The sequence below is a fragment of the Schistosoma mansoni genome, chromosome W (genome assembly GCF_000237925.1).
Source record: "Schistosoma mansoni strain Puerto Rico chromosome W, complete genome".
Lineage (NCBI taxonomy): Eukaryota > Metazoa > Platyhelminthes > Trematoda > Strigeidida > Schistosomatidae > Schistosoma > Schistosoma mansoni.
This window is the reverse complement of record NC_031502.1, coordinates 16,005,105-16,015,366: the sequence shown is the minus strand read 5'-3', so window position 1 is coordinate 16,015,366 and position 10,262 is coordinate 16,005,105. Positions and strand designations below refer to the sequence as shown.

Below are 10,262 nucleotides of genomic sequence, written 5' to 3'. Positions count from 1 at the left end.
ACTCTGAGATACAGGTACATCCAGCTGACAAGTCCCAAATAAGACGAAACGCACGTCCTGGATTACGCTGCTAGCTACCATCCATCTTTGCTTACCAATAGTAGTAATTGTTATGAAAAGATCATCAACATGTCTTTTGTTTATTTTGACACTTTCCTTTTTATTTTAGAGATTTATATAAACCTAAGTCTTTAGTTCTTCTGAATATCCTCCATTCATACAGTTCTAGAACCTTGGATAAAGCTATATCGATTTGTTAGAATACTTTCAGCTTATATACTCTAACTTGTCTAAATACACTTGAGCAACAGTAGGTCAGATAAAGGAAAACAATTTCAAGTGACCATGTTTAAATTTTTCCATCACAAGTGACTCGAACCCATCAATTACGAACAATCTCTGTTTTGCTCTTCTTTCTACTATTTTACATTCTCCCCTTCAGTGCCCTTGCGATACACCAAAACAAAACGTGTGTGGACCATATGACTTTTTCCACCCCCCTCCTAATTAAAGCCTCAGATATTTGGAAAGATTTGTATTTGTATTTACTAAAGTGCGTTAAAATGGTTATCTGGATAACACTGTCAAGACGTAAAAAGTAATGTGTGAAAATTAGTTTTTTAACACGCGGATTATGCGCTTACCGTGTTACTTCTTAATGTAAGCAGCCATGAACTTTACTTGCACTAAATATCAACCATCAATCCTTCTTCGAAAAGCGGCGACCCATACATTCGACATTAGAGTTCTAATAGCATTGTTAACATTCTCATGTATGCGTACTAATTTCCATATTCCAAAGACTAGTTTATTTTGTAACAGACACCTTGCTAAAATGATGGCTCTATAAACAACCCATAAGTGCCATCAGAAGCGCTGGACTTTTTGATGCAACGGAAGCAAGCCGCAGAGAGTGCGAATAGACAGCCACCGATACCGGATTATCTAACTTTCAGTTGCTAGTCCTTAGCTCCAGAGTTAGCAGTCAGCTGTCTGAAACAGTACACTTTCCCAACAGCAAACCGATTATTGGTCACATTTGGGATATATTTATGCACAATTCAAAATGAGTCAATCAATAAGACAGTCTCGCCGTACAGTAGCCCTAAATTTCAAAATTTTAACTAAATCAAATTGAGGCAGTAACCTTGACGAGGCACAGCTTACGTCAGCAGATATCGTTGGTATTGGATAGTAGATGGAACCATCAGGGAGATCCTATGGAGAATGCACTAATTATGACGGCTATCGAAGGCAACCAGATCTGCTGTACAATGTGCTCATTCCGACTTCATGTCGAACCTACATCTATCGAATTCTCGGGACACTGGAGTTTGTTCAACCCTGTTTTCTTGAGAGAGATATAAATCTCTTCAGGCTGACCTTGTGAAGAGTGGATGATGGCACTTGGGGACAGATTTTAGGAAGGTAAACTTTGGTACTCGGGATTTTTCCCACTAAGGTGAATTTGCACTTCTATTCATCAGTCAGTTCAACCGATTTAACTACACGTCTCTTTGTTTTAAGGGAGGCATTACAATATACTCAACCATGGACTGGTGTCTTTCGTCTTGAACACCAGTGGCTGGTTTACGTCGTGTGCGACACGGGTTGTTCGACAAAAAACCAAGCTTCCAACTAAATAATTAGGATCATGCTTATAATTCTTGTTTATTGAACGCTATACTCAGATCCTAAGTTAGTCTCGTAACCTTCAAGCTAGAACTATACAGCGACTTCAACACGAGGGAAAAGGCGCAAAATATACGAGAAGCACTTAACTGCACAGGTTCATTTATGTACAGAAAATACAGGGTTTTATAGTATTTTAAAAGTGATTGGGTTTTCCTGTAACTTCTGGAATGCTACTAAACATAGTATCAGTGTAATAATCAGCTTATCAGAACCTCTACATGTGACTTTTTATTTTCGTGATGTTTCTAGCAAAACTTCTAATCAAATGCTGATTGGATGAAATGCTTCTTTGTGTTTCCTAAGCTTGTCACGTCTACTGCAAGAAATTTTCAGGATGATCCCAACACATACTCATACCCAGATTCCTACGATTAAATCCAGTGAACAAAATATGTCTGGAAAAGACATTCTGGACTCCCGGTACTGAAACCTACCGGGAATAGAGGACACATAGGAGTGTGACACGAGCGACTCAGGATTTCAAAATAATTTCTGTAGTAGCAAGATTCATGCTCTTTGTGATACCTCAGTACAGGAGAAGTGCTTTGGGTTCATGTTTGTTCACTCTTGCCAGTGATTTTGGTATGTCTTCTCTTAATTTCGAAAAGATGTATGGAGGTAACTAGCAAATGACTACATTGAAAACAGTAGTCTCGAACTTCATTAGTGCACTCATTTTGTCCAACACAAGCACAACCAAACACGCGACCATAAGAGCAACAAACTGAGCTAAGACATTAATGAAACTACCACTTGTTTGAAAATACCACCGTATCAGTTAACAGTAATAAGACACGACCGAGCGTGGAAAAAAGATAGCTCGCGAAGACTAAAACTAGGGAACAGAAACGCTTGATAAAACTCTTAGATTTCATCTAGTGTTCTAGTGTCGGAGAGTACCTTATGGGAAATTAGAGCAGCCCTTAATAAAGAACAGTGAGACGAATACCGTGCAATGCTATGAAGAGGGATCGCTTCAGCCAAACAATGCCCCCTTTACAAGAGCCAGAACATGGCAAGAGATAGATACCATTCATTCATAGTAATTTTAAATTCAGCACACGTTACAGAAGAAGTTTTACTGACATCTTGAAGAGATCATCAATTGAGCAATCCTCTCGAATCGGAGTTAGACACGACCAGTCATGGTCGTCAGAGATGTCACTATAGTTTGAGCAGACACTCAAGGACCAACAGGGATGATGGTTTACGGAGTGCCTAAGTTAATAGATAGTAGCCGAGATGAAGCCCACGAACACTACATGCAACAGTGGCGCTGGCTATCACGTAGCGTGGGTCTTTACACCCCTACCACAAATAGTGTGTCCAGAGTAACTCGTCTGTTACTCCTCAAGACTATTGGTTTTCCGTATCCTTTTTCCCGGAAATTTAGAAACCGAGAGAGTTTAACCTAGGCACTTTAGGCCTTATATAGCTTTATAAACGATCGATACAGTCACATCAGGTTGACCAGATCGGTAAGGCTACAGCAGAAAAGTCTAATAAAACACACTTTGGTGTCAATTGAAATTCATCAGCAATCCATAATACAGAACGTGGACACTACAGACCCCCAAATAAAACACTCTGAACAGGAGAGAAACTAATAGCGATCAATCTGCGCAGAGCTAGCCAGCACACTACAGACAACAATTTGCTTGAAAAACAAAAGACGGATGCTGTTGTAGAGGAGCAGCAGTTGATGGAACACACCTTCAAGTACCTGTATAGCAACGTAAGTGGACTAAGGGGTCAGTTAGGAGATATCAAGAACATGTGTTTTCATTTGGATCTATACACAATCGTTCTAGCGTAACTATTGACCTCCCGTGACATTAAGGGGAAATTACTGGTGTCTGTAGGGCAGAACATGTTAAATTACGGCTCCTTATGTCAAGTGGGATGTCATGAAGCAACGGTATTGATGCAAACTTATTTATGCAAGATACCTTTTTTAAATCGTGTTTAGAACGCTGAATTGGCTCCATTTCCTACCGAGTAATCCTATTACAAGCAAGCTAGACAATTGTCTATAAACGAAGCCCACTCCACCTTACCCTATAAAATCTAAAGACAAGAAAAAGATTTCAAATAGCTTCGAAAAAAAAGGAGACAGCCATTTGTATCGAAATACTGTTTTCAGCACTTTATTTTATAACTACACATAATTCCATACTTCTTTTTGAACTACCTTCATTTATACAGTTCCTTATCCATTCATACCTTGTTCACACTTATTTTTCTTTAATACATTAGTATGCTCTTGTCTAATAAGTACTTCAGTAACAGACAAATAGACTAAATGGTTATACCTTAACTATTCCTCCATGAATATTGTGTACTATGCTTTCATCCTTCCTTTTTCTTACACCATTTTCAGACCCCTGGAGATACCCCACCGAAAACAGATATGGCACGGGTGACTTCGTCCTACACCGTTATTAAAGCCTCAGATATTCCGGAGAGATATAAGGTCGAAGCTTCTAAAAGCCCTCAACTTCGCATGTATCTGTTCTCGACCATAAGCTGTATGTTGCAACGCTACCTTCATAAAGTGCGCCAAGTGTGATATTGACATGTTTCTTACGAAATCCATTTACATTTATATCTTATAAAATATCGACCCAGCTGAGTAATTTTCTACGGTGAAAATTGTAACTTCTGTTAACAATTTGATCTTGCCTGTAAACCGGCATGCCTCATGTAACAAACTGTTATTTGAGAATAAATTATTATTATTATTATTATTATTATTAGATAACCAATTGTATCTTTCATTATGCAGTTCTGTAAGAAAAGCGTCTTCCAGGAGAGGTACTAATAGTAGTCACATGGCCGCACCAACCAACTTTCCTCAGTATTCCTTGTTGAACAGAGTGTAAACATTCAATGCACACCTAGGAACTAAATGTTTTGCTGAAGATACGAGAATAAAGGTTTTTGCATGCCTCTCTAGTAGTTCAATGCGAATATGACCCACCGTTTCGGTAGCGGAATATTGGCACGCAAGGACAATACATCAGATTGAGGATACAAGTCATCATTTTGACTCGGATAAAGCTCATAAGGTTATCCACCATATTCCACCACATTCACCACATGGTTTACTAGTTATTCTGTTGAATATCGCCGAACCTAACGGAATTCCTTTTCAAAAACCTAGCTTCCGCATCCAAAAGAAGTATGTACAAGCCCCTTTGCTACATTGGCTATTGGTATAGGAGTGGGTTTTATCTGAGCTTTGAACAAACCATTTGTTCCAAAAATATTCTAACAATTTTCTAACGGAACAACATATATAAGCGAACTGTGCTGTTTTATATTAGATCCTCACCAGGCTTTACTCTAATATACAGTTATACCTTTATGCATATACGAAATTATTAATTCTAATGTCTTACATTTTCGTATTTCCACATATTCTCATTATCGGTCTCTTGATTCTTGAATAGTTATTATGATAATGGCCATTATTCAAGATGTTTTGTTGGTTTTTTGTTTTGCGATGTAGCAACTGCTTGTTTTACCAAAAATTACTTTGAATATTAGAACTATCCATTTTCCAAATACTTAATTTTACTTCGTAATCACTGTGACATTATACAATTATTACGTAGCGCAAATACCGGATGAACATTATATCACTGTTATAAAACGCACGCTTTCGCTTTAGCTGCGTTCCCAATGTAATTTGATCTGATTTTCAGTTGTTTTTGACTGACAGTCCTAGATAGATCACCTTCCAGAAAACTGTTAGTGAATTTTCGTAGGTGTTTTAAGTTGTTTGCGTTTCGTGGGTCTGAATGTTAATGAAGTAACATTTTGACAGTTTAAGTTCTAACAAAGTACACACTGCCTTTTCTCCTATTTTTATGAAGTGTTTCAGAAGCCCAAGTGAATCCATTTCGTTATTCACGAACCTCCATATCTTTGCGTTGTCTCGGGTAGTTTGGCATGCAGGAAAGAGGTGGATCTGTGAAACCCATCTTCCTTATCCTCACCACAAATATTGTGTTCACTACCGCTCCAAAAACCTTCGAAAATTCAAGGAAAAGAAAATGAAGTCGTTTCAGAAAATTATGCAGCTGCCTCGTGCTTTAAGAAGATTGGATATGCAAGACCTGAATTTCCTAAACTGACTATGAGCTTCACGGAGAATATTGTTTTCAGCAAATGTATTCTCTCATTCAGTTACTGAGAGGTCCTTCTATTACCTCCAATATTATTGTAAGTAATTTGAATCATCTGTGGCAGACTGAACCCTGTGCAATCGTAAGTGGATTGTTTCTGAAACTTTAAAACAAACCCGCAGCATCCCTTCGAAGTCCGCAAAGTTATTGTACATCCTGCCATAAAAAGAGACGTAAATCTCGTAGACCAATTACCGAAAAGGGCGAAAATATGAATCTTGCGAACATAGAGTGGCTTCCATTTGAAATGTACTCCCAGCCAAAGTGATCACACACCAACAGTGGATAGCTTCAGGAGGAGGCCTGGCGATTTCGTACTCATACGTGGATTACCATATTCGATTTGGACTAGTGTACCAGATATATTTCTCGTAAGCTAATCACTGTTATCATTAGAACATTCTTTCGCATTTTTCCTACCTCGCTTATTATCACCTCTTTTCCCTATTTTATTGTAAAAATTTGGTCTTCCTACACTATCGGTAATACCAACTAATTAACTTATTTATTATTTGAAACAGTCATCTTATCTAAGCGTTCGATTTTTATCTTTATTTTTCATATTAAAACAATGCAGTCATCTCTATGACTGTGTGATGGTGTCGAATTTCAAGGACCACACGGGCCTGAGACAAACGCACACACTCGGACTACAGGATACACAAACTCCTAAATGACTACCGTGTAATGCCGCGCTTCGTTAATCGTCCACCTTGATAACCGTCATAATTTTATCTTAACGGTGCATAAAATCAGAAGACAGAGGAAAGCAGCAACTACAGTTTATTGTCGAATAACTCAGGTCAGAAAGCTAACAGCACCTGAGCGAATATCAACAAGCGAGCGAGCAGCAAGCGAGCGAGTGAACAAGCGAACAAGAGAAGGAGGAATGGCAAGCAATTATATAGGCAATTTATAGTTAAATTTAATAAGGGCACAGAAAACAAAACAAAGGCTGATAATAGTATTTGCTTGCATACATATATGAGGAGGAGTATGAGTCATCGAATGCTATTTAAGCAGTTAACATTTTGGCTAGTGTCATGTGCTCTAGTTGTATAACAGTGCAAAGAATATGCAAATTGTTACCATACAAATGACGATGTCTGTTAAGTTAATAAAAAAGGCTTAACCAAAATTGACTACAATCGAAAATGATTGTAAGATGGTTGCTATAACCAAACTTATTTGAATCAGTTCTGTCGAATAGAAAAACTAGTACCCATCGTACATTAAAACCACGACCAGTGTCCCTTTGATTTCAACGTCTCTGGTGAACTTCCATTCTGAGTCACAGAATACACCTCCAAAGTCCCAAATTAGGACCATACTTGACCCTAGTGTGGCTGAGAAAATCCTGGTCTCATCAAACATCATTGAAAACAATTAGGTAAAATCAGAATAACTGTGATCCGAAAATTAGATACTTGCAGAATTCAGGAAGGGCTGGAGCATTTATTCTTAACATCTTACGGATGATTCTACGTAAGTTTAGACAAAATAATTAATAAGAATAGGTAGAAGGACCAAAGTAAATGTCAAACCTCCACCATATAGATTGCTTGAGGTAATCCTAGAATTAGAAGATAAACGAGGGATTTCGTTAACTAGTACTCAAAGTCAAGATGACCCCGACTTCTGAGTGAGACTTGAGGTGAATCCAGAAAGCTGAATAAAAAGGAAAGCGTCACTAGCCAAACTATAAGCACGTCGACAAAATGATGAAGAAAATTCCAAAATAGTGATTTTTTGAGTATTAAGGTCTCGGGAGCAAATACTACTAAGGTTTTTATGGATAAGCTTTTTTCCTAAGGAGTTTTATACAAGTGTTCACAGTCTATTAAACGAATTCCACTAACTTGGAGTATTAGTAGACGAATAAAAACCACCCGTCGTAGCTGTGCCAGAAACTTGGCTAGTCTATGGCTTTGACGTCACTCCAGAATTATTGGTATACAACTACGTAAAGAGTTAAAGAAATAGATGTATGGAATGGGTTGGAGTACTTACATGGATAGACAACAATATAAACACGCCTCCTTTATGTGAATCTCATGTTGGCGAAATTTGTCAAGTAGTTGACTGTGAACTCACTTTTAAAGGTCACACACTTGCACTTGGTGTCGTATATTGTATTTCACTCTAGTGAATTGATGACTTGATTTAAGAGCACATCCACCAATGAAATGAAATAAACAGATTTCTGATATAAAGAGATTTTAATGCACCTAATATTAACTAGACAGAGATGGCTACCGTAGAATCAAAAAACCCTTTCGATAGTAGGCTCCGGACGACAGTAATGTAGGATGCTTTAGTACAGAATATCCGAATCCGAGCTTTTCTGTCCTAACCAAAGACCTTTGTTGAACTTAGTAACGACTCGTGTGACCAAGTATATTGTTTATCCAAATATCCTTCCATTATTAGGAAATGGGAATCATACAGTTTTGCCACTCATGTTCGGAGCTTGTGATATAATATGCAATCAGATTACTCGTCGTTCAAATCCGTTTACAGCAAAACACGAAAACCGAACTGAAATGTATTGCAACAACGAAATGAGCAGCAAGCACTAGCTCATCAATTGTGGAAGAGTATAATAATGGTCTACTTCGTTAATAATACTACTACTTTAATCGTAGATATTCCACCAAGTGACTAACTAATCTATAGGATCTTACGTGGATGTCATATCATTGTCTACAATGACTCGTTCTCTCGCGAAAATCAGTAAGATAACATCTAGCACTTCTGAAGAACTCATTTCATCTGGGAAGAGAGAAATGTTTGATACAATAAATGGGAGGTTATTTGACTGCGCCTGCATGACCGAGTAATACCATTTTGATTGATTGTTACCGCGATCATCATCACTGACCTTCTCTCAGTGTTAAGTGTTATATATGAATTTTCGCAGTTATCTCACGTTCATTTTTGAGGGTCATGTGGTTAGAATCAATACCACTACAGAAGTATGACCCGTATTCAGAGGTACACTTAATTTAGTCACGCCCACATTTATACCATGCTCAGCACCACATAGACCCAATAACTACTCAGCATGGTTAAACAACGAGGTCGAAGAACTTCTTTTACGAAGGAAAGGCCATTGGAGTGTTTTTATCTCTGTAGGCTCTGAAAAGTATAGACCCAATTATTGTACCACTAGGAACACTTGAAAGGCTTTGATAAGTAAGGCTTGAATTTCAAATCAAATAAGTAGGCAAATTCAGAAAAGTGAAGTTTCACCACTTTTAATATGAGAAAATCCCTTGAATATATTAATGAATGATGTTGCAAGAGCTGAAGCTTTGTCAGGAGATTTTAGTAGACTGTTTTCTACAAACGATTGTGATAGATCAACAACTACTTATGGTTGAGACCATGAATCAATCAATGTTAGACCACCACTGAAGACCTAGAAGCACTGGAAGACCGTTTCATTCCAATATGGGACTCCTCAGCAGTATGTATCCAGTTGTAATAATAGCGGCTTGTTGATGGATCTCGTGGTTATTGAGAAACTGTCTTATGAATTGAACATCCCAGACCGGACAAGTCCAGTAGTCCTAACGATATTTATCATATGACTACGGAAGCTTTAGAAGATGTTGGTGTCTAATTTCTGACCATAATGTTTGATATGTCTTTGCGGCAGTCCAAACTACCAAGAGACTAGAAAAGCGTAATTATCAGTCCGGTTTATAAAACAGAGAACAGAGACTTAGTATCTATCGTCCCGTTAGCCTAAGCAGTGTAGTTATCAGAATAGGAAAGAAGGTCATTCAGATGGCTATTTTAAACTATGTGAAAGGGCACAGTCTTTTATTCAAGAAACAATATGGTTTTAGGAAAGGCCTTTCATGATGACAATCTGCTTATTGAGACAGATCGGTCTGCAGCAAGTGATAGAAATATTCCTGCAAGTCCAACTTCCATGGATCCTAGTAAAATTCTTATAAGATTTCTCACTCGGGTCTTAGAATAAAAATGGAGGGTTTTGGGATCCATTATGAAACCATAAACTGGATAAGTGACTTTCTTAATTGCCGGAGGCAATGGGTGCAAATATATATTGCTTTATCAGCGTGGGAATCTGTAAGAAGTGGAGTTGTTCAAGGCACAACCCTCCATCCCCTTTATTTCGATTTTGTGTAAATGGCTTGTAAACTGTAAGTCTTCTGTTATACTCTTTCTAGATAAATAAACACTTGGAGACCTGTACGCGATGTTATATTTCAAGGACTAATATAGATCGATTGACCTCTTATTCTTGCTAGCGAAAACTGAAAAAAGGTCTGGAATCGAAAAAGAGTAACAAAAATCGAGCTCTAAGAAATCTATCGGCAATTACAAACTTGTTGCAAGGATATT

General features: G+C 37.9%; 1 protein-coding gene across 1 annotated transcript in view; it reads right to left on the bottom strand.

Moving 5' to 3' along the window:
- Positions 1–5,681, bottom strand: part of Smp_171930 (hypothetical protein) — a gene marked incomplete at both ends in the record, with an annotated part of 22,926 nt that extends 17,245 nt beyond the window's left edge. Inside the window, one exon of the mRNA XM_018788747.1 lies at positions 5,616–5,681. Within this exon, the coding sequence (XP_018654259.1) occupies positions 5,616–5,681 (66 nt within the window). The remainder of the gene's footprint in view (positions 1–5,615) is intronic.
- Positions 5,682–10,262: the final 4,581 nt, after the last annotated feature.